General features: G+C 39.7%; 1 protein-coding gene across 1 annotated transcript in view; it reads right to left on the bottom strand.

The window, feature by feature from the left end:
• LOC134541828 (dynein beta chain, ciliary-like) overlaps nucleotides 1–25,856 on the bottom strand; it is a 113,366-nt gene that overhangs the window by 47,801 nt on the left and 39,709 nt on the right. The window contains exons 22-35 of the mRNA XM_063385523.1: nucleotides 23,539–23,761; nucleotides 22,080–22,246; nucleotides 20,824–20,989; nucleotides 18,918–19,041; nucleotides 16,728–16,876; nucleotides 12,032–12,277; nucleotides 11,185–11,409; nucleotides 10,102–10,328; nucleotides 8,635–8,776; nucleotides 6,955–7,188; nucleotides 5,703–5,881; nucleotides 5,111–5,246; nucleotides 3,574–3,708; nucleotides 66–328 (exon numbers count right to left, since the gene is read on the bottom strand). Of these exons, the coding sequence (XP_063241593.1) occupies nucleotides 66–328; nucleotides 3,574–3,708; nucleotides 5,111–5,246; nucleotides 5,703–5,881; nucleotides 6,955–7,188; nucleotides 8,635–8,776; nucleotides 10,102–10,328; nucleotides 11,185–11,409; nucleotides 12,032–12,277; nucleotides 16,728–16,876; nucleotides 18,918–19,041; nucleotides 20,824–20,989; nucleotides 22,080–22,246; nucleotides 23,539–23,761 (2,616 nt within the window). The remainder of the gene's footprint in view (nucleotides 1–65; nucleotides 329–3,573; nucleotides 3,709–5,110; nucleotides 5,247–5,702; nucleotides 5,882–6,954; nucleotides 7,189–8,634; nucleotides 8,777–10,101; nucleotides 10,329–11,184; nucleotides 11,410–12,031; nucleotides 12,278–16,727; nucleotides 16,877–18,917; nucleotides 19,042–20,823; nucleotides 20,990–22,079; nucleotides 22,247–23,538; nucleotides 23,762–25,856) is intronic.

Genomic DNA, 25,856 nt, shown 5'->3' on the forward strand with positions numbered 1-25,856 from the left:
GGGGGTTAAATACCCTTGCCCTCCCCCCCCTGTTGTTGCGCCCCTGCCCTCCGCGTGACTCGTACCTGAAAAGGGCCTTGAGGTTCTCGGGCAGCTCCGTGCGGCCGGCGTAGCCCGGGTTCATGGTGATGAACATGCCGACGGAGCGGTTCAGCGAGATGACGTTGCCCATGAACATGAAGCGGCGCCGGCGCGACTTGATGCCGTCCAGCACGGACTTGACCTGCACGGCCACCACGGAGAGCACCTCCACCGAGATGCGGTTGAACTCGTCGAAGCAGCCCCAGGCGCCCGTCTGGGCCAGGCCCTTGTAGATGTTCCCGCACGACTGCAGCAGCGTCAGCATCGCGAGACGTCACTTCGTGTGCTCCCGCGTTTGGCTCCCAGTCCCACCCATCACGTCGCTTATTCAACTATCGAGTCTCTGTTGGAGTTTATTATTTGTGGCCAGTTTTATCATCAGATACACACTACACAATACCTATTAACAATGACGGTTCGTACCCTCTTGTACTTCCATCGCCTTCGCCACTATCAAGAGGTAGAAAACTAATTGTAATACAACAAAATACACCAAGAAAAAAACCAATTCTAAATAGTTAATGCACTAAAAATAATTTTGTTGCTTAGTCATTTCTTACATATAAGCCCCTTTTGTCCAGAATTATCCCTGGAACATACATATATCTAACCCAAGCATTGTGTCCATCTTAAGTTTGTGTCCCTAACGTTCAATTTGATCACTAATTACATATATTTTTATGAGTAGAGACCCGGAAAATTCGTGGGTTCATTTCGTGTTATGCTAAAATTCGAATAATTATACCTTAGTGCTGCTTCTGTCATTGGTTCACTGTTAATCTGGAGGACTGAGGGCCAATTAGATACCCTCACTCATAGAAGTGTCGAATCACAGGCCACCCAGTCGAGATGACTCACAAGTCAGCAGCCAATGAACATTTGGCATTTCCCGAGTGTGTAGAGGATATTGGAGTCTATCCTGGAGGTCATTAAACCCGCGAATTTTCCGGGTCTCTATTTATGAGTTCAAATTAAGACAGCAAAACACACCTCATTAGTTTAAAAGTGTGATACAAAACACAAACAAAAATTCATAAGATTTTCATACATAAAATTTTGTCACATGGGCCTAACTTTTCCAATTGTACTGCGCATGCGCGAAGCGTTGTTTGCTGCCAAGTAGGAAACCATAAAAAAATTTTAAACATACATGTTTATCCATTACTTACTCGTTATCAGTCTTTATTAAGGAGTTTTTAAGGATTTGTAGTGAAATTTGAGGACTTTTAAGGGCCTTTATTCAATTCCAGACAAACAAGGACTTAAGGCTATTAAGGACTTTTTAAGGATATTAAGGAGGCACACGAACACTGAATAAAGAGTCATGATACATTCACAATTGAATTTTCATACTTATGGTCCACAATACAAAATATTTTATTTTGTATTTACACAACCGAGTAAAACATTCAGTTACATAGTACTCTATATCTCAAAACATGTTCTGATTTGAGCCCTTGGCCACTTGCCCCTGAGCCTTTCACTTCTTTCAACTCCTTAAGAGGGCCATTTGTTCGGGGTGTATGTGTGTTAGTGAGGCGGGATGCTCGCTAGTGTTTCTAGTGCGGTATAGCCTCTAAAAGCAAGACTCTCAACTGGCGTCCAGTCTTCTCATCACAGGATAACTGTGAAATTTGAGCAGTGACCGTAACAGTATATGTCGGAGAAATAAAGATAAAGGTGTAATGCAAGGCCCTTAAGTGCTTTAAAGAATATTTACCGATAGTTTTACGCCTTAAAATTACTCTGAAAACACTCCTTTTAGCCATTTTAACGCTTTTAAAAATACAGTTTAAAAACTTAATCTGAAATCAGAAGTATGTTTTGGCCCTCAGTGAATTCTTAAAATGCTTTTCGTAAGCAGTCTCCCTTCAGAAAGTTTGAGTAGTTTTAAAATCTCGTTTTGTTTTTTTTTTAAGCTTTGCGCACCGAGTGTTGCCCGGGCAGACGGCGCCCTTAAGCCCTTTCCAAGACGTGTGTATTATGTGAACAAACAATCTAGGGCACGTTCATGGGTGCATAGAGAGACGTTACAGCTTCAATGCCATTTTCAAGGGCACAAAGCAATGTATGGGCACTTAGCAGGTAAATTAAAACAAGGCTTGAGTTTCAAATTAATTTTTCCTCAAAATTTGAAAATACCAAGATACAAAAAAAAAACATTTTCATTGAGACCGAACCTCAAGCAACCTTTTGCGACTTTCATAAGTCTTGCTTATAATATACTTATAGTCCGTCAGTCTTGCTTAAAATATACATACTTCTAGTCTGTTACATAAACGTCTATAAAATGATGAGATTATCATTGTAGCGGATGTTGCAACATCGAGCCATCAGATAATTCTTGAATTGCAAACAATATTAAAAAATAATAATTTTTAAAAAATGTGCTGGATAAACTTACTCAAATGTCCTTAAAGAGTCATTAATATACAGTTATAGATATAGCCCAAAATTGACTAATTAATGGCACAAGGTGACATTGTATGATTCTTATGCACATTGTTACAAATATGTGTATATTGAGTAGTAAATTACTTTTTATACATATCTGTTTCTAGCTTTAAAGTATGTGCACCAGGCAATTCCCACAACCAAAAAGATTAGTGAAGGGGTGATTCAAAATGTTTCAAGTTTGCATAAATAATGTTAAGTGTGCTTTACTAATTTTCTATGATTGAGGTTACTAGGGCAAGAATATCACAATTAATAGGGACAAGAATTTATAGTTTAATTTTTTGGTCAATTTTGTTTTGAAACAGAAGATTTTGTTGTAATTGTTTTTTTTTATTTTTATGCATTGTTTTTGTTCATTCAATTTGTGTATTATTTAACAAATATGAAATTAAATATTTCTTAATACTAACTTTACCAAAATAGTCTCATTTTGGCTGACACATGATGCACTTGTACAATAAAATAATTTGTAATAAGCATGTCTAGAAAATAACTACTCCAAAAAACATATAAAAAAATTGGCAAATTCTTGATTGTTTAAAAATTGTAACCAATACGAGATGCCAGGTAAAACAACATAATATAAATTTTTTTCTAATCCATTTAGTAAATTCACCATAGTAAAAGAAAACATTTTTGTGGTTTGAGTTAAATTTTGTCAAATTGTTAATTTATGTTGTGTTTTAGTTACATTTCGGTGATAAATGGTGCAGAACTTACATTTCGGTGCTGTGTGTTGTTATTGACACGCTTTGCTGTGTTATTTCGGTTTTATCGCAGTTCACCGTATAATCTTGTTCCTATCCATTTGAGGCCAACTTTGGCCTTAACTAATATTCATTTACTTATGAGCAACAAATCAATACCAATATTTCAAGAGGATTCTATAATTTTGCACCTTCCAGTGCACAATAGTGTGATTTAAACTAGTTTACAATTTTTAATTTTAAAGATAAAATAATCCAGATCCTTCACACCAGTACAGTGTTTCATACACACATGCTACAGATGAGAACACTGTAGTTACAGCATCACCTTGTAATCCATCTGCTCCGAGCAGTTGAAGACGTACACCATGATGCCCATGGCCTTGCCCAGGTCCTTGGTGGTCTCCGTTTTACCCGTTCCAGCCGGCCCAGCCGGCGCTCCGCCCATGATCAGGTGCAAAGACTGTCGGGGACACGGAACACAGACCAAGGCCTTACCGCTGGAGCCAGGAGGTCACTTACCAGTGATGTCCCCAAGACATAGTCAGAGGTTTGTCGAGACAGAATAAGAAACTGTAGCTACATATGGTTACAAACATAATGATAATCGTATTCCTTAGTGAGCTACCATTAATTTTATTATTTCCCATTACATCACGACAAACCTTACACACCAAAGCGGTAGGAACTGTGCGTCGAAGTTGTCTATATTCAATGCCGGTTTGCACATGTGTCACTGCTCTTTCATACAAACTTGACATGTTTGTTTCGTGTATCTCTCAGTATTAGTATGTATGTGATGGAGATTACATCGGAGGTGTTACAATACCTATCCAGCGTACCATACGCCTTGTATGTGTATCTGTGTTTGCACTCTGTGTTGTTAGTGATACTAGCATTGTGACAATAAAGATGGGTAAAAAATTTAGGACAGGTATCAGCTGCGTGTTGCAGAGGACACGATAAACCAAGCATGTGCCCACAGTGGTGTGCTTGAAAGGTTTGCCCCACGGTGGTATGGTAGCTAAGCCAGGCCAGAGTGTCAAGGTAGTATCTGACAGGCGGACGCTCGAAGCAGGACGGGGGTGGAGAAGTGGCAAACTGGCCAGCCCTCGAGGGTCGTCCATCCCCCGGCTGAAAGGTTCGGCCGAGGGCGTGTCCCGCTTCCAGGGGAGCACAGGGGTCCTGCTCACAAGACTGGAGTGCCAATATGCAACAAAATAAATTCCAGCAGTCTTTTTTTCGACTAATGAAATACATACTCCAAACGAAAAGTTTCAACGAAAAATGAAGCCAATGTCATTATGCTTTTATACTTCTTCTTTCAAAGCTCTGGCCTGTACGGTTGGTACCCCTGAGTCTTTCCTGGTGACGAAAACAAGATACTAGTTCACGCAAGCCATTTTTATGGTTGCTCTGAATGTTAACAGTTTCTTTAGCTCACTAATTCTTAGGTAAGGTTAATTATGTCATTCATGCTATCCATAACCAATGTGATGCTCTTAAGAACCGGATGTAAAGTATAAACCTGCGAAACCTTGTTGACATAAATCCTGACCAAAAAAATAAACACTAATTTATACAAATGTTTTCACAGTTCTGCAAAATAAAAAAAGAATTGTGCAGATTTTTTTCCTACTTAATCTAATTCGGTATGTTTTATTCATGTATGTAATAAGGCGAGATAATTTATTTAATGATATATTTTTAAATGACTTGTTTGAATAATGCAATATTTTGGTGACTCTAAACTAGTTCACACAAGCACGTGCGACATGCCCACATTACTGATAGTTGGCAGCTTGTACAAATGAGGTTCTCCCGTAAACAGTCAGTCGGAGGGGGCTGTAGTGTGTGCTGCTGACCTGGGTCAGGGTGATGTAGCAGCGGTCGGTAAGAGGGGTGATGACCAGGCGGGGAGTGTTGCCCAGGTACTCGTGGGCGTAGCGGAACTGGGCGTCACAAATGTTGCAGAAGCAGTCCTTCAACTTCTCGTCCCACCTGGGGACAGGACAGAATGCAAATTGAGTCTGCGTAGTACAAGATCGTAGGCTAGTTAACCAACCAACTGTATACAATTTGGAGATCAGATATTTCTATTTCAGTCCTTCAACCTGGGGATCGAAAAGGCGGAAAAATAGGAACTAAATCTTTCTTTAGGAATGTAAATTTATATTTGTTTATCTAGTGGTGTATTTCTAGTTGTGTACATGTATCTTTGGTTCTTCCAGAGAAAATACATGTGTGTCACGATGAAGCCAAAGTGGAATGGTAATACTGTAACATGGTTAATTCGCTCTATAAAACCGCATCCTTATTCCATAACTTAACGGTATATATATGGGCCCGGGAACCGATGGTCCAGTTTGGTAGCTAACATTTTGTCAGTTTTCCCGTGTTTTTTCAGGATTTCAAGACACGTTGAGGGGGGTCCTGTCCTTGTGAGGTGCGACGTGCCTGTGCCGCAGCTGGGACTGCCACAGGAAGGCAGAGCGGTTGTCCACCTTCTCGTTGATGAGCTTGCCCACCACGTCGCGCGAGTGCACGTCGATGGTGCAGATGGTGGTGATCTTCTGGCGCTGCTGCGAGGTCAGGTCCCCCACCAGCAGCGTGATGAGTATGCTCAGCTGTTGCACCTGCCGAGACACGCACGCACGCACGCGCCTATCACGATCTCACCACGGAGCCGTCCGAATCAGTCGGTGTACACCAGAGGTTCCCGACCTTGGAAAACCCCGCGACCCGCTTGAATTTCCGTACATTTTGCTAAATTTTGCTGATGTTTGTAGTGTTTTTACTCCTACTTATAACAGAGAAAAGATTTTACGGTTTTATTTTCCGGCCAATTTCATTTTCATAACACGAGAATTCTGTAACATTTTTTTTATTTAATGAAATATTTTTATTAAAAATGATAGCCTACTACTGAAAAAATAGGACACTTATATGTTCCATGATACTAATTTATAAAACTGGTGACATTTTGACTGATACATGATGTACTTTTACATTTGTAATAAGCATGTCTAACGATTCGGAACAAGTAAAATTAATATGTTAAGTTTTTTCTGAATTTGAAAAATGAATTAATGTTGCAATGTAAAAATTAGTTACTGACTAATTACAGTTTCAAGATCAAAAAAAGTGAAATTTTTCCAATATTTACATAAATAGTGGTACAAACTTTTCATTCTAAATAAATTACTTTCATTGAATTTAATGTTAAGATTATGTATTTGGTCATTACAGTTAAGTTTTGATTGAAATACTGATTAGTTTCATTTATTTTACTTGCATTTCGAAGCTTTTTGATGTTAAACTTGAATTTTAGTGTTATATTTTGTACTGATATGCTTTTCTACGTTATTTTGATTTTATCACAATTCCGGAAATTAGTTTACCCCCTTTTTGTTTGAAATTAAAAGAACAGAATTTCAGGAAAAGGAAAATCGACGAAATTTCGTGGTTAGTAAATATTTGGGAAGTTTTTGAGGTGCGAGAATTTTAGCAGAATTGATATTTTTGGTTTAATGTTGCTGTCACGTAACAAAATTACAGAAATACTTGATGACTTCCCTGACTTTTCCAGGTATTACCTGACCATTTTGATTTTCCTAACGTAAACCCTGTTTTCCCTGTTTTTTGCACCTGTAGCAACCCTGGCTCTAGGACGGTCTGACTTAAGGAGATCCACGCGGGGCAAGGTCACCTGCTTCTTGTTGTAGTCCCTGAGGGCCATCTCGTAGCCCTCCTCCAGCCGCGCGAAGGCCATGGTCACCTCCGTGGTCCACCAGATCTGCGTGCCCACCAGCGACGGCTGGGCCGGGTAGTCGAATATCCACTGCTCCCGCGGCTTCTCATCGTACGTGTTGACGGCCAGCCCGAAGTAGTGTCGCACCATGCGGCGCATGGTCTCCGTCAGCCGGTTCAGCCACACTTCCACCTGCCCGCAGCCGGCTCCGAGTAAGTTCCACTCCACGTCTTCATCACAACTACGCTGCATTTGCATTTCCTTGAGACAGATGCTTTCAGGGGCGTAGCCCCCTTAGCACCAAATCTTTAATTAATTTCTTATTCATCACTCAAACAAATTTCATATTAAAATTAATAAAATTTTTACCATTACAGTATTTAAATTTAAGTATCGAAAACTTCTAAAATAGCACTATTTTACACCTTAAAATCCAAATTTTCCCAGGGGTGGGGGAGGGGGGGCATGCTTCTAAACACCCCCCCATACACAAATCCTGGCAACGCCACTGGATGCTTTGAATGAATCTTACTTCAATTTTCATTTGCAGGAATACGGATCTGAGGGTTTTTTTTTTTTTGTTCCACACATTGTCAATACAAATGTTCAAATATTTATTTTAAAGAATATTATATTGCTCTTTGGAAAAAGTAAATACAGTACTAATTGGACCTCGTCTGTTCTGTCAGGCAGCAATATTAATATTGGAACTATTTTCAGCTGAATTTGAAGTTAATCAGTAGTATTTCCTATATTTCTGTGTTATCATTTAAATAATATTCCATTCCTAAACAATTTTTCTCTATTTTATGAACAGCACAATACTGTTTTGTGAGGTGAAGTTTTTCAAGCTAGTTAAGGATCATTTTTTCACTTTAACTGTGACGTCTTTAAGTATTTAAATATACCACTTCATAATCGAACAATGTGGTATTTCTTTGTACACTGTAAAATACAAGAACTATCACATGCTGTGTGTAGACCATTAGGCTCATAATTTATTGTTAACTGTCGGTTTTCATAGTACAGTGTTTACTGTTTCATAGCAGGTTACATTTAATATTTCACATTTCACAGGTACATTTTCGTAATAATGTTTTTAAGAAGACCATGCTCTTGTGTATTTTTTCTTTCAGAAACCATTGAACAGTATGTTAATTTTTCTTTGGTGTTCTCATTAAAACTATATTGACATTTGATAATCTGCAAAATCTTTAATTTCGCATGGCCAAGGTTCCGAACTGGCCAATTAAAGAACGGTCACTGTACTTAAAATATGCCACATTTTTTTGGAAAAAGCAAAAACAACATCTAACCTGGCACTAATACTAAGACAAGTCGTGTTGTCAACAAAAAAAATACATATCTGATTAAAATAAAATCAAATATTTTGCACAGGCGACTTTCAAACATAACTTTCACGCTACCTAACAAGTGAAATGAGCAATATTTATGTAACTTTCACAATTCAAAGTGTCCCAATGGTCGAAAATTTTCATAATGTGTCAACTTAAGCAAAAATCAAATCACAAAGAGAGACTGTATCAACCAGCATCATACTAATTTGCCTCATAGTCATAGCTAGGCAGCCCCTTTAGGGTCAACATCGAAACCAGAAACCAAGCATGACAACAGTACCTTTCCGTCACACAAGCAGTCTTCGCTGAAGTCGACATACTCTCCATCCTTGGCCCACACTCCGACTGCTGTCTTCGTGCTCTTGCCTCCGTCTTGCTTGAACTTCAGCTTGGCCATGGAGTCATAGAGCTTGGTCAGGTGTCTGTCGGACACACGAAACAATCAAGTTTCAACTTTTAACAAAATTCAAAGATGTTTACCTAATCAACAGTGTTACACAATGTTTCGATAAATTTGCTTTCAATATCGATATATAAATTAAATATGAAAACTTCCAACATGTTTATAAAAATTACATGTCAGTTATTTAATCACATAATGCAGAGGTGCCCCCCCCCCCCAACCTAATGATGCACCCCACCCCCTTCCCCCGAAATTTTTTATGCCATTTTCTCAATGATTTACTCAATTATTTTATAATATTATACTTTTTTAGTATTATATTTTATCACAGTTTGCATTAATTAAAACTGATTTTCTAATAATAATTTTGGTCATATCAGGTAATATTTCCATCCTGAACCGACAGATGCCAAACTGCTTTTGTTGAGGAAAGTGCGGGGTTGCCAATTTGATTTACAAGATCCCTTTCAATTATCAAAGCACCAGAAACGTATTTTCACATTAGTAGTTATAATTATGTAAATAATATATACATTTTTCTCGTCTTTTAACCACCACCTCCCCCCTCCCTGTAATTTTAATGACGCAGTCTGCGTCGTTACCCCCCCCTTGTGGGCACCCCTGCATAATGTGACCAGTAACCGTAAATGTTGTGGTATCACGGTATCAATAGTGGTATTGAGGTATCGGGAATTGGTATCAGAAAAGGAGGTATCGGAAGAGCCCTACTTTTAAGTAGTTTTCAAAGAAAGACTACCTATTGTAGCAGTTACCGTTTATTTAGTTATATGTGTGTGTGTGTGTGTGTGTGTAAAATGTGATGTACGTATATAGGATGTTATGTAGGCTGAATTAAATTCTTAAAATGTTCCAGAAGTTTATAGAACTTTCCAGAATTCTTCCAGAAGAAATAGGTACTTTGAAATCCACCTACGCCCGTAGGCAGTGCCGACAGGGATTTTTTCCCCTTAGAGAAGAATAAAACTGACTTCCAACAATTATAAACAATTTATATACACAAGATTAATGTTCGTAAATAAACTAAGAAATTTTAATTTAATTGTGTTTCACTAAAAATCTATCCTTGAAACAGAGATGAGCTACCTGGCGACTAGCTACTGCACCTGGCGACGAGCTACTGCACCTGGCGAAGAGCTACTGCACCTGGCGATGATCTACTGCACCTGGCAACGAGCTACTGCACCTGGCAACGAGCTACTGCACCTGGCGACGAACTACTGCACCTGGCGATGAGCTACTGCACCTGGTGACAATCTACTGCACTTGGCAACGAGCTACTGCACTTGGCGACGAGCTACTGCACCTGGTGACTAGCTACTGCACCTGGCGACGAGCTGGGGCTGGTTGCCATTGGCGAGGATGTCCAGCAGGTCGGCCGACGACACGAAGTAGAAGCGCGGGAACGCCAGCCGCTTGGTCTCCAAGTACTCGGCCAGCGCCTGCTCGCACAGCTGCAGCTCGCGCTGCAACGACTCCAGCTTCTCGCTGAGATTGGGCCGGTTGGTGGCCGTCACGATGTTGGGGGTCCTCTGGGCCTCCATCAGGAGACCCTGCACCGCAGAGAGCGCGTCTAGCATACTGCCTCACTCCTTTTATGCTCCACGTATGCTCGGCAGGCAGTTTCACTCACGCATTTCACACCAGACTTGGGGAATTAAGTATAAACTGTTTTTCTTACAAATACATTTTGTAAATATTTCTCTTAATTTAATTTGAACATGCACAAATAGTGCTGAATTGTATATGTTTATATCTCTCTCTCTCTCTCTCTCTCTCTCTGTGTGTGTGTGTGTGTGAGTGTGTGTGTGTGCTGTTGTGTGCTTTTGTGCTGTTGTGTGTGCGTGCGTGTGTGTGTGCGTGTGTGTGTGCTGTTGTGTGTGCGTGCGTGTGTGTGTGTGTGTGCTGTTGTGTGTGCGTGCGTGTGTGTGTGTGTGCTGTTGTGTGTGTGCGTGCGTGCGTGTGTATAAATTCATTGCTTCAAAAATATAAAAATATTGTTCTACTAATTACTAAATTTTTTTTTTTTAACTCATTGACAAAACAAATTTTTATGTTAAATTTAAGGAAAGTGAATGAAGCATATTTTACCCACAAAAAATTACCTACTCAGGGCTTAAATCTGCTTATTCTGTTATATGCTGTGCAAAACTTTTAAAGACTAGTAACATTTAGAAATTGTTTCAGATGGACTTAGCATTCAACTATCTATTAAAGTCCACATGTTTTGTCCCTACACTGGAGTTTTAAAGAGTGAAGGTGGTTAAAACAGGTGTTTAAAGGAGCTTGTTAGGTATAAAATTTACAGAAGAGAATCTTCAAAGCAGAAGTTTTTTTTTTACTGCTATGTAATGAAACCACAATAGCCACAGGTTGAACTCGCACACACACGCCTGCCAATAGACGCACCCGGAAATCCCTATCAATGTGCTCGAAGCGGGCGGTGTCCTCGGGGAGTTGCTTGCGGATGTCCTCGGAGCCGATGAAGATGGCCTCCAGGTGGGCCCAGGTGCGCTGCACCTCCATCCACAGCTGGATCACCTGGTCGACGGTGTTCAGCTTCTTCAGCCAATTGGACATCTGCTCCAGGAAGAAAGAGATGTCCCTCGAGCTCATGAACGTCTGCAGTGCATTCTGGGGGCAGAAGAAGAATCAGCTCGTGTTTAGAGATGTCTCCAAAACATCACGGTCTGATACCTGTTCCAAACCAAGCCCGACAGAGAGGAGATCGCATCGGACGAGCGCACGTCTTCGTCTGCAGGCGGTGTGATGTACACTATGTCTGTGCCAATATCAAATCGAGCCCTCTAGCGACCAAAAAACACGGTACAGGTAGAACATACAACCTTTCACAAATAACTTCTTTGTCTCCGAAAGAAAATTCATGTCGACTGTTCACAGGTACCTAAAGGATAACTCTTAATTTGACAGTTCATAATTAAGTTCCATGGTTACACGCAAACTCACGGTATGGGCCGTGATCGCTCAAAACTTATTTTGGGAGATTACCAATGACTGTGGTCGAAATTTCTAGTAGCAAAATCCAAATGCTACAAAATCAGGTTGATCTTACACGGCGGCACCCGGACCACAGCCAAAAAAAATATTCTCTAAACTCACATAATCTTATACTTTGTGAGCCACTCCCCCAGCACACGGCCTGTCGGTACCTCGTCCAAACATTGACTAACTTCGAGGAAAAGTTTGTGGTTCGGCACGTCACTGGTTGGTCAGAGCCCGGGGATGGGCGACTCACCAGGTTGTCGTCGAGGTCGTTGAGGGTCTGCTCGTTGACGCGCAGCAGATGCATCCCGGTGCGCGGGTGCAGGTCATGCTCGAAGCTGGCGCCGCCCCAGTACGTGTCCAGCTCCTTCAGCACGGTCTCCATCTTGAGCTCGCTGCGCGACCGCTCCAGGATCTCCGTCACGATGTCCTCGTACTCGTGGAGGTGCAGCGCCAGCAGGTCGGCCAGCGTCGTCTTGTCGTCCATCACGAACATCACCTGCCCCCATAGGCGTGCCCAGACATTTCCATTAGGGAGGGGGGGGCCTGCTAAATTTTTAAATCAGAAGCTGAATTTAGAACTTTAAATAGCCTAAATACATTCACTCATTGACTTGTTTATATTTTTGTGCAGTATCAACGAGATATGCTTACTAGTTGATATTTATACCCGTATAATTTTAACAATCTTGAAAATATGTTTGGTTTTTTTCCATAGACAATGTTTAAAGTGTACTTACACATTTCCCCCCCTCGAATTTCAAATAGCTTGGTCCAGATCTACCTTGAAATGAACTTCTTTTTTGTGAATGCAAACACAGCAAATCAGACAAAAGAACTTTAACAAACCTCTTAAAATATTTTTTTTTGCTTGGCCATTTTAAGGGACCTCATGTTTTAAATAAACTAAGGCGGCTGTATTTCCAGAACTATAAAATGTTTAAAAATATTGTTAATTAGCATGCTGCAACACTGAAACACAGTTTGAGTGTCACAGTGCCAGGAATATACGAATATTAACGAAACGCATTAGAGAAAACTTGATGACGTACAAACAGTGGTCTCCGTTACACATGCAAGCAGTGGCGTAGCCAGGATTTGTGTCCGGGGGGGTCCTTCCCCGGGAAAATTTGGATTTTAAGGTGTAAAATAGTGCTATTTTAGCAGTTTTTGGTTCTTTAATTTAAATATTGTAATGGTAAAAATGTTATTAATTTTAATATGAAATTTGTTTGAGTGATGAATAAGAAATTAATTAAATATTGGTGCTAAGGGGGGGGGGGGGGGGTGTTGAACCCCGAAAAACCCCCCCTGGCTACGCCCCTGCATGCAAGTAAGCCAATCACCGAAGGACTCCAAAAAATTTCTACCGTAAAGCTTTGGCGCATGGTCTGTATCCATATCGCACCCATGGTCAGCTCCACATAGACCTCACGCTTCGAACTGAATGGCTTATTGGCCAATGGAACAGACACAGAAGGTTTCAGGCTTTCGCAACCACTGTCATGGTGGTTAGAGCGACGCCAGGGTGACTATGAAAGCACCGAGAGTATCGCTGGTGATGATGACCGCGAGGTACAACGGAACGTCGGATGACACTTCAACCCGCAAGTCAAGACGATCACTAGAACTGTTAAACACATGTGTCATGGAGAGCGCAGCTGTTTAACTTGTTGAGGTTATAAAGTCTCGAAGGCAGTGATTGCAGACAGTATCACTTAAAATTATGAGCACTGCTTTAGTACTCATGTGATTAAGAGCCCGAGCACCTTAAAAATCTGTGCATAGCTATAAAATTAAAAATGCTATTTAACAGTAAAAGAATAAGTTACTGAATGTAACCTGTGATTGTCCATTTTAAGTTAATTTAAATCAACAAAATAAAATGTTGAAGCCCCTGAAAATAAACATTTTGAAAATAAAATTACAGTTAATTATAAATAACAAAAATATTGCTTTAAGAAAATAATTACAAAGAGTCTTATCAATACATAAAAATTTCACATTATTAGCACAAAATAAAAGCTTAAAATAGTTTTTTGCTTTGCATTTTGAATTCAACATCCAAACAATTTGGATATTAATTGCAGCTCATATAATTTCAAGGTCACCGGTGGCATTTATTTTTCTGATATTACGCAGCTACTCCCCGGGCGTTTCGCGCGCTCACACTATTATTTACACACTCCCTGTATACCACCTCGGACCAGTGTACGAGTACACTGGCATGTATCAAGCACGGACATATTAACCAAAAGAGCTATGTATTTCAACCAATTGAAATGAACACACATTTAAACATGAACACTCCTAGTAATCGTAGTTATATCGAGGCCAGAACTTACTCATATACTCATACCAGTAAAAGAATTGCAAGTGTAAAGCCAGGAATTACATATTTTTAAAGTTACTAGAATTACTACAACTCATTATTAAGCCATAAACTGAACTGAAGATTGGCCAAAAGGTTGTTCTTGCGTAAGAGATGTGCAAAACAAAAACCACGGCATCTCACTTCAAACTGTCAAAAAGGTGACCTGGCACATTAAGGTCCATTTCTCGGATAACAAAGCAAGCTGTAATAAGTACCCCATCATTCAAGGCATGTCTGCCACACCTCAAATAGAAACTAATGACAAATTACATTTTGTTGGCTGAGAGTGGGTACCTATATAGTACTTATTCCTTAGATCGTGAACAGCTCAATACTTTCAGACACTAAAGTAATCCTTAAATAACTCCATTTATTAATTTTTTTTTTTCATTTTTATAACAATACGACACATTGATTGCTAGCTCATCATGCTTAAATTCAATGTATGAAATATTTACAACTTTTAAAAAAAATAAATACAGCATTTATTTTTATCACTATTGATTTTACAAGTACTTTAAATTATTCTGACAGCAAATCGTTGCATACCACTGAGCAAGTTGGTATGCAATAACCCTTTTGAAATATGAGTACTCACAGAGTAACTCTGAGACATCTGTTCCAGACAATTGCAGCATGAAACACAATCATAACTAGTACATCATAATTAGTACAAAGCTGAAGATAACAGTGCATACACACTGTTCTTAACTACAGCTATCTAAATGTACACATACACCTGATGAAGAAATACCTCTTATAACCCAAGCAAATGATACAAATTTTATGCAAAGCCCAGAAAAATCATTATTTCTGACCCCAAAACTTAAAATTTTATCAAACATTCTAAAAAAACGTAGGTACTACATACAAGTCTGACTTACTGGTGTTTTGCTTGCAAAAAAAGAGTGTAATTATCGAATACAGTTTCAAATCACAAAATCAGGGAGAAAACCACTAAATGAGTAGCTGTGTATCTTATGAACATGTCAGCAGCTGTTTTAAACCATGACATTATGCACAAATGTTGTGAGCAAAACTGAATGAAGCTGGAATTGGAACCTCTAAAACAGTGCACTACACATCATTTATACAAACAAACAGAACTACAAAATAGGTATTTTGTGGGTGAAAACCTTAAAATTGTTTGGCTTTTATTTAATACTGCAGAGACACTAAAATAAATACTTCCTTATCAATGGTACTTTCCGTCACATGTTATGTGTTATAAATTTTTTAGTTTAGTTCGAATAGTGTGTATCTCCTGGCCAGGTGTCCGATTTTGCAGTGCCTATCCACTACAAAATTCGGGTGGAGCTGCAAGGACATCGCTAACAAAACCAAAAAGTACTGGGAAAAAAATTACTTCTTTATCCTCAGTAATGGGACGAAACAAAGATTAAAGAATGTGTGTAAAATCAACAAAGAAAAGTCGAAAACCAAAATCACTGTATCACAGAATGTAGCTGTTCAGTATTCAATCTGTAAATGCACATTTAATGACTGATAAGTAATGGTAATGGAAAAGGTTCAAATAATTTGAGTCAATCATTCTCTACATCATCATTTTATAACAACCACCAGGTTTCAGATTTTGTACTGGAATTATTTAAATAGCTTAAGTTATATCTTCATGCAGTTACAGATATGACTTTAGTGTACAGAACACACATATAATAAATTTTCCTCTGTCTTCATAACTAAGTGAAAGTTTTGTCACTTACGTATATATAAGACCAGTAGCGTAGCCAGGATTTGTGTATGGGGGGTGTTAAGAAGCATGAGCCCCCCCCCCCCCCCCCCCCCGTATTAAAGCGGGGGGTCCGGAGGTCCTCCCCCGGGAAAGTTTGGATTTTAAGGTGTAAAACAGTGCTATTTGAGCAGTTTTCGGTACTTAACTTTAAATATTGTAATGGTAAAAATATTATTAATTTTTTAATAAAAAAATTGTTTGAGTGATGAAGTAAGAAATTAATTAAAGATATTTTAATCAATCCAAGTGCCTTGTCCACGTCCACTCAAAATCATAAATCATGCTCGAAGCTCGACAATACAAAAAAAAAAAAAAGGAATAAAAATGGTTGGGTTTCGGCAGAACTGGCCTATTCCTGGAAACAATTAGCTTTAGCTTGAAGAGTTACCCAGTCACCACCTGCTTATAATTACCGCGCTGGTTAAATACAATAGGTGTATAAAATAATTTAAAACTTGGGACCCGTCACGGCGTCACAACCTTATAGCTTCTGCTCGCGACAGGGGTAGGGGAAGGGAAGGAGAATCGGTAGGGCTCGCTTACTCTTCCCCTCCGGTGCAGTGGCCGGTGATAGCAGTAAGACACCCAGGCTTTTAGCTAACCTGCTTTCAGATAAGAAAACAAATGGTGGCTAAGGGAGGGGGGGGGAATAGAACCCCTAAAAAAAAACCTGGCTACGCCCCTGTATAAGACACTAGTACTTATATTTTGCTGTATTCTAGATGGTGTGCCTGCCATCTGGGAGCTCAAATCAGAGGCACCAGAGACTTCTAACGGCAAGGGCAGGCGGGAGCCTAACACGTGGCCGGTCGTGTGTCTGACCTTGGTGGCGTTCATCAGCTGCTGCCAGTGCCGGGTCCTCATGGCCGGGTCCTGGAGGTCGGTGACGGCCTTCAGCGACGCCAGCAGGTTCTTGATGGTGTCGTCCAGCGACGTGTACACGTCCCACTGCCGCACGTCCCTGTCCAGTCCTGCCAACACACCACGCGTCGCACACTGCGGGTTCCCCCGTCTGCAGCAGGCCTCTGCCCGCAGGCTCAGGATGGGCGAGAAGCTCGCTCCGCTGTCAGTAGGGACAAGATCAACGCTGAATTGTGATGAAAACCGAAATAACACAGAAAATAATGTGTAAATACTGCATAACTCCGAGATGCAAGTTAAAAACACCATACAGCACAAAATGCAATTTATTTCATGGAATTCATTAGTAAACTTAATTAAATCATAAAAAAAAAGTAATCTTTTAATGTTTGAAATTCAAGGAACGGTGTTATTTCCTGAAGAAAAATTGTACCAAAGTGCATGGATCAGAAAAATTAATTTTATTAATTTTACTGTGCATCTCTTATTGAATCACTTTCAAACCATTAATTTTCACTAATTTATTTTTATTAATCTGTAAGTGCCGGTTTTAGACCCATTTATTACAAATTATTTTATCGTAAAAATAAAATGTTATCACTATTTTGGTGAAGTAAGTTTATCAAAATAAAAACAATAACACCAAAATTCTGTTTCAAAAACAAAATTGGACTACAAATAAAACCAAAAAATCTTATCTCTAGCAATTAACAGTGCCAGAGAGGGCAAGAGATATCATGATGTAGAACATCCGTGATTAAGTCTGAAAATAATCACAGCATGTTAGCAACACTTCTTACATAAATAAGGATGAGAAGAAATTATACCGTTTTACAAACTGTATCATTGTACAAAAAATTACTATCTCTAGTGATGAGGTGAGTAATTCTTTAATACCCCCCAATTCTTTCTGATAATGTGATGCTAGGCACTGTAGCTCTCTTCTCTCTGCCTGTGCTTGCTGCATAGTCATGTAGACGTGTGGAGTGCTGCAGCGTTCTCATTTAGGCCCCCACTCTCCCACGACGTAAAGTACAGGGCATTAGCATCAATGAGATAGAACTGTTAGTTAAGAAGGTACCCGATACATAACAGTACATTGCTAGCTTGCTCCATGTGCCAAGTGAAAAGGGGCCTGCAAGTTCTTTACTACGAGACACCTTGGGATGCTTTTTTAGAGTCCCAGTTGTAGGATGCCAAAGTTACCATTTATTCCTCTCCCTTCACTGGCCTGGGTCGGATCCTTTGTAGCGATAATAGCAAGAGGGAGAGGCACCCAAACTATGCCGGCGGGCAGAGACCAGCCTTCTGGCTGAGAGACAGTATACACGCACTGCTCTGTGCATTCCGGTTCAAGCTTTCTGTGTGAACAGTGGTCAGTTACAGATGCAGACATTCTGAGCAGGCTTTGGTCCAGGGCAATTCAGTTAGTAATCTGCGGATCACATCCAGCCCGCAAGTGTCGTAGCCTCGCCTGTGGTCTTCAAGTCCAACTTATTGACATACGACATAGTTTTGTGTGAGAACTTGGAAAATGAAATAGGCAGATGAAATGCGGTAGCTAGTCATTCAAATAGATATGCAAAATCTTTGGCCAAATTTACCCAATTTTATTTCTTGGCTTTCTTCTAAATCACAAAATTACAAAATGAAGACCACATTTAACTATAAGAGCTGCTCACTGAATGTTATGATGTTCTGGAAAAGTTAACTGCCATAATACGTATATGGAACAACCCTACTCCAGATACATAGTCATAAAATACAATGAAGATAGGATTTTATGTGGCATTGTTACCTAACGAGACTCAGGGCGACAGGGCACCAAAACTATAGTGGGCTGTGAATCACTTGGTACAATTTTGATACTCATAAATTACTGTCCTGCCACAAGATTAAGATCAACCCCATGAACCTTGCCACATGAGAGTGGTGGCATAGCATTCAAGGCCACATAGGACCCCTTAGACTGCTGTGTGTGATTATGTGATTAAGATTCTGTGTTACTCCTAAGCATTGAGAGAGTCCAAAGCACTGTGCAGAACACGCTCTGTGATCACTAAAAGAATATCATCATGCAAACTGGGAAGCCACAAAAGTGCTGTCATGTTTCAGAAACTGGAGAAATTGCAGATAAGCAACTCTTCTAACCTCTAATGTCTCGTGTGAAGTCTTTGCACGCCATCTCGATTGCCTCGACGTTGATTGACTTCCACGGAGTCTTCTTCCACTCGTCGATGCTGTACTGGACAATCTTCACAAAGTCCCAGATTTGCTGCAAAGAAAAAAAAATATAAAATACAATACGTACTTATTTAAAAAGCTTTTCTTGAAACAAAATACTGAGCTTAAAAGCACCAAAGAGCAATTATTCTACTTTGCAGGTTCAAATTTCCATCAGCTGGCACTCACACATGACACAGCCTGCATCATGATTATATAATCCCATAATTATAAAATTTACACCAAACACATCCAGTTAAACAAAGCCTCCCAAATCAAAAATCCCTAAATTCACACTATGATCACAACAAAAAGGTATGAATAGAGTTAAAACAGGTTAAATTTATATATATTTACTGAAGCAAAAAATATAACTTTTACTACCTCAGTTGGTTACTTTGAAAATCAAGCATTGTTAGTCAAAATTCTCACAAAATGTGTCTTAAATTCGAGGAACTGCAAAGGCTAAGTCCAGGCATCAAACCATAACTGATAAGAGTAATAAAGCCAATTATTAGGTACATGTATTTTTCACATTTTGACACTAGTTGTGTGTTAAAATACTGTAGCATCGCCTGTGTTCAGCAATTGGTTGAGTTTCATCAGGCAAATACCCATTATCAATGCACCTATCACAGCTATTTTGTGTAAAAGCAAGAGTGTCCTGAATGGCCAGGCCGAGACAGACAAAGTCTTCTCTTGCAGATGGCTGCCAATCAAAGTCTAATGACCATTCAGATTTTTTTTTTTGCAAAAAATACCTGCCTTTGACCCTGAAATTCACAGTTCGAACATAAAACCAAATTAAAACAACTTAAAATATGACAAATTATTTCATGAATTACAAATATATGAATGACAATAAGAGTCAATGTCAATTCTCCTTTATTCACAAAAAAAATGTGAAGATACCCAAGTCAAAAATACTGCCAATGAAGTAGTGGGAGCAAATGGCCGAAGGGAAGCTTCCTCTCGTCAAATCAGAGCACTCAGTCAAAAGTCTCGCACCTGAGTTAGTCTTGCATGACATGAGTCCAACCAAAAATTATAATAAGCTTCAGAAATGTTGGCAGCACAAAATCAAAAATTTCAACTTGCGATTAGAAATTTCTTCACCATATTCTATGCACGCTAGAAACAGAATCTCTAAATTCCTAAATTGCACAAGCCATTTTACAACCATATCAGCAGTTTACAAATATTCCTCCGGCAGCAGGCATAGAAGTGTGGAGAAGTGTGGCCACCATCTTGGGTTTTGACATCACACCAGTGGCCATATTGGATACCTTGACCTTAACCCTGACAACTATATTGAATGACCTAGATCCCGACTGCCATCTAGAATTCTTCTATTTTGAATTATTTCATTACAGCCGCAATCTTGGAAAATAAAACTTTCCGCCATTGTGAATTATGACATTATATCCGCCATATTAAAAATCAGAAAATATTTCTCAAAATATTTTTTTAAAAAAATTTTATAATTTTCAAAAATGATTTAATTAGAATTTTAATAAAATTTAACTAAAAAAGTCATTTACGTAATTACGTCTGAGTTCTCTGTTAGAACCTGATGAGGTCATTCAATTCAAAATGGTGACAGGTGTTTCCTCCACACAGGCCACAAGCAACTTTACCCCCCACCATTAATACCAAGGAATATATTGCACCAATCAGTATGACATATGGCCATCTTGGATCCGCCATTTTCTTTTATTCTGCTAGAGTTTGCTGCCAGCATATGTGCTGTCTGACACCAGTAATTAAAATTGTACAAATTTTTAATAAGGCACATAACAAAAAAATAGATGGTTTGACAACAGCAGGGATCCACCTTGAGAAGCTTGATCTCCTTCTTGCAGACATCCAGCAGCTTGAAGTCCGTGGTGGAGATTTCGAACAAGGATGCCTGGTCCGTGATGTCCTTTATCTTGGCCTCCAGCTCCAAGATCTCCTCCTCTGCCTTGTCCAGGCGCTTGTAGATGTCCGTGCAGTCGAACCTGCAGGCACACCAGAGCACGGCTCCTTTCACCAGCAACTGGACTTCATTAAAACACAGAGAAAGGTCTCTTAACACGACCTTCGATGGCATCCGTGTTTCATCAGGTGGGTTCCCTCTGTTCACCGCGGCCGCAAGGTCCCATTACTGCGCTGATGGCCTTTTTTAGATCGCTTAAGAGTTTCTTGTTACTGTCAGTTTTCACTCCAGTTTACTGTTACCATTTCACATTTCGCATTTTGAGGTAATTATTCATAATTTTTTTTTAAAGACTACTGCTCATTTGTATTTTTTTTCTAGAGAGCAGCTTATTAACACTTGTTTTAAATATAATTGTACTGTATATTAATTTTTCTTTGTTATTCTTGTTTAATCTAAACTTAAGTTTGATAATTTGGAAAAATACTCTAATCCGTCAAGGCGGTTTAAATAGGAAGAAAAAGGTAAGGTTTTACTTGGCACAGTTATGCAAAGAAAGGCTAAGACGGAATTATCATTCGAGATCATCGTAGACTAAAACACACTGAGATTGTGTCATGCTGGGATGAGGAATACACGACCCTCATCTTGTGAGTAAGGCAGTGGTTGACTCAGATTCCAATCTTGGGGAGGGCAAATGACTGGAAGGTTCTGGGTTATCTCAAACAACCCCCAATCAAAAGGGTGGCCAAAATTTTGAAAGAAAGAAAACAACAAACAGTTAAAAGCCTATTTTAACACATTTCTGATGCCTTGAAAATGAATTACCAAAAATTTGGTTTTAATCTGATTTTAAAAAGTTTTATAATTAAAAGAACATTCACATTAGGTACAGTATCATTTTAAAAAAATGGCAAAATAATACTTTTCACAAAAAAATATTGAACTGACTTGAAAGTTCAGATGCGGACTAGAGTAGATCATTTACAAGGGTTTGACGGGAGGGGAATACCCATCACCCTCCGCTAGGACCTAAACTGGAGCAAGGCACCTCATGCCTGCGGTATCAGAATTTTTCCAATCAGAAATGTGTAAACAGTTTCCAAGGAGCATAACTTCCAGCTGTTGGCCCAACAAAAACCTGTGCGCAAAGGGGCGACCACGAGGCGTACCGGAAGAAGGGCTGCTTGCGGAAGGTCTCGCGGAACTGGCTGTGCATGAGGTCCAGCAAGGTGAGCTTCTTGCGGATGAGCGTGATCTCCGTCGCCATGAGGGGCGCCACGGTCTGGCGCACCGTCGCCGCCACCCGCTTCGTGTTGGCCCACTTGTCAGGCAGTTCCTGCGACCACCACACACACTCACACTCACTCGCAGTCCGACACAGCGGGCTGACCACCGGTCTGCTTACAAGATCACTACAATTATTCCCTTCGAGAGTGAGAGAGTAAAACATTACTGAATATGGAACCTTGTGACAGTTTAATTTTATTTTCAGCAAAAGGTTTTAGATTACAATTTTCAAAACTTAAAAATCTCATAGTAAAACTGAGGTTAATAATTTCAAACCATTTATCTTGTCACTCAATATCAAAGTGTTCAGCAAATTGATATTTATTTCGAAGAACAGAACATGCTTGAGTCTTTGGACATTTTATTCGTAACCTTCTTAGCTCAATCATGGATAACATAAAAAATTAAATTTTTTAGAGTTAAACAAAAGCTTGCCATTTTTCAGGAGAACTAAATATTTCAGTCAGTGTTATTAAATTCATTTCAAAAGCAGGGGTACCCACACAAAGCAAACTACAGCCTGGGAATTTTTAGAGGGGATACTATATGTAAAAAATGGGTCAGTGTTATTAAAGAATTAAAATCCCCTGATTTGAACTTAATTTCCAACTGGACTTCAACAATTCCCACAATTTCACAGATTTGAAACATTTTAAGTTATATGTATTTGTTTGTTGTCTATTATAAGTTGTGCGCAACTGCTTAATGTAAACTTGGGAAATGTATGAAAAATCAAGAAACGCTATGTATACAGAATACATATTAAAACGTACGTACATATCAGGGCTGTAACCAGGATTTTTTGAAAAAGTCCAGCATTACCATTATATCATTTTTTTTAATTAGTTTTCTTTATAGTTAAATTTTAAAAAAAAAATTGACTGTCACACAAAAATCTCAGGGGATAGTAGATTTTTAGAACTCCAACTTCTACCATGGAAATTTAAGTAATGATTTTCCTTGAGAAAAAGAAAACTGACTAATTTATACTTTAATTTTCATTTTATTTTTTTAATACTTTTTTGTTAAGTCAAATGTTTAATGATTTCATTATTTATACATAATAATGTTATTAAAATACATAAAACACACAAGCCTGCTTACATTTGATTGTTGACAAAAATCTTAGGCTTACGTGATGTATTTTGAGGCAAGGAAAATTTTTTTTTGGGGTGTCCGGCTGGAGCGAGGGGGGGGGGGGGGGGGGCAAGGCATTAAGGTTTTTCGCCTAGGGCGCCAATTTACCTTGCACCGGCCCTGTGTCTGTGTGTAGCTGGGTTGGTGCAACATCGCGGAGGACGGGGAGGGGGAGGGGGAGGGGGAGAAGGGGGAGGGGCTGACCTGCAGCTGCACGAACACCTCCTCGGGGAAGTCGACGTCGTAGGGACGCAGCAGCTCGATGATGGCGTGCAGCGGCTGGAACATCTGGTCCGTGGCCACCTGCATGTCGCGGATGTCGCGCAGGTAGCCCATCACCTTCAGCAGGCCCTCGTAGTCGCCCTCCTCCAGCGGCGTCAGCATCTCGCGCTCCGCGTCCAGGCAGAACTGCTCCAGCTTGTTCAAGCTGCGCACGGCACACACGCCGCGTGCTCTGGTCTCTGGTCTCCGCACACACCTCGCTTCATACTACCGTATTTACTTGTGTATAGCGCGCCCTCGTGTATAGTGCGCACCACGATTTTTGCAACAAATTCCAAAGAAAAAATTTATAATTTTTTTTTTCCCCATAAATAAATTTTAAAAACATTTTGTGGTACCTGTTAAGTAATAACTTATGAAACAAATGATTATTTACATTGATGTGTGGTGATGTGTCAGGAAAATACTTAAATAAAATACTCTTCCACCTGAAAGCAAAACTTTTGTGGCATACTGTACCATCTGAAACGACCGAGCAAGCTAAACTCTGCTGTGTGGATGGAAGATATTGAAGCGCTGTATTGTCACAACTGGTATGATGGCGTGGGGAAGGGAGGCAGGCAGGAACGGGACTACGACCAAGCAACCTTGACAGTTGACAGGACTAAACACCACCACTCCCGCCACCGTTGCTAAGCTGGCGCGGAGGACTAGATGACTCACCTCGCGTGTGCACGTGTGTGTGTGTGTGTGCGTGTGTGTGTGTGTGTGTGTGTGTGTGTGTACGAGAGACCAGGTTGTGTGTGTGTGTTAGTGTGAAAGAGAGGCCTTGTTGCTTGTGCGTATGTGTGGGGTCACCCATCACCCGGCAGTCAACGTCTACCACTCCTCCTCCCCGCCTCCGCCCCTCAACTTTTTTTTCCGTGTATAGTGCGCATCCTTGATTTTTTTCCTTTACTTGAGGGAAAAAAGGGCGCGCTATACACGAGTATATACGGTACTTTCAAGTGTTTTCTTGTTTCCTAAATGATACGTTCATCAGTAGCTGTTTCGTGGATTTTACTCACATTACTACTTGTAGTTAGGGACAAGATTACATGGTGAATTGCGATAAAACCGAAATAACACTGAAAAGCTTGTCGCTACACCATATAACTAGGGACACCTGTATTTCGCGATTTCATTTCATGTCAAGGTGTTTCACAAAACACTGTAGCTTTTTTCTAAGAGCCATGGCAAATTGTGAGGGTGCAGCAGTACGGTGACCACATTCTCATTGGCCCCGTCAAGAGCGGGAAGACGCCTCTCACCGACCTCAGCCAATAACCGCAGGAGAAAAGCTACAGTATTTTGTGAATTACCTTGACACGAAATGTATTCACGAAATACAGGTGTCCCTACATATAACACCCGAATATAAGTTAATACATACACCATAAAGCACCAAAATGCAACTGCTAGTATGGAATTAATAATAATAAGCACTTTTAATCAAAACTTAATTCACAAACACCTAATACTTAGTAAGTATATTTAATTCAATTAATGTAATGTATTCAGCATGAAGTTTATAAAAATGTATGCACATAGTAGATTGAAAAATTTTTATTTTACTCTTTTTTGATCTTACACCTGTTTTTAGCAACTCTTTTTTTTACATTACGACATTGATACATTTTTCAAACAAATACTTGTAGATTTATTTTTATTTTTCTTAGCGCATCATCTATGAGTCAAAATGTTTTAGTGAAATAAGTATTATAAAACATTTGTGTGTCATATGTGTGCAATAATATGCTATATTTATGAATAAACAGAATTCATAAAAAATAAAAACAATAACACTGAAATCTCCTGTTTTAAAAGCGAACTTGGCCTAAAAATAAAACCATAAAATCTTTTCTCTACTTTTAGTATTCTGTTAATTCACAAACCAAATATTTTATTAATGAATTTTAATTTTTTAAAAAAGCAAGCATATCTTCAAAATTCCAGTATTCTTTCGACACGAAACGGAAGTGAAGCTCTGGCCGTACACCTTACTCTATGCCAAATTTTTGAAATTTCAATTATTGATTACGATAATTCCCAAACATCTGGCCACACTGTTACTCACTTTCTGCTAGGTGGCTTCAATTCCTGATAGAGTCTAATCTGCAATTTTTGAAATGGTGAACCAGTGGGTTTCTTCAGGTCATTCCCGTTCTGCCCCACTTACCACTCACTGAGGCGTCCACCCATCTGCGGTCATGCTCATGCGAGCGATGAGCCAGACCTTCCTTGATGCATCACGCACAGAT

Source organism: Bacillus rossius, assembly GCF_032445375.1.
Source record: "Bacillus rossius redtenbacheri isolate Brsri chromosome 4 unlocalized genomic scaffold, Brsri_v3 Brsri_v3_scf4_2, whole genome shotgun sequence".
Taxonomy (NCBI): domain Eukaryota; kingdom Metazoa; phylum Arthropoda; class Insecta; order Phasmatodea; family Bacillidae; genus Bacillus; species Bacillus rossius.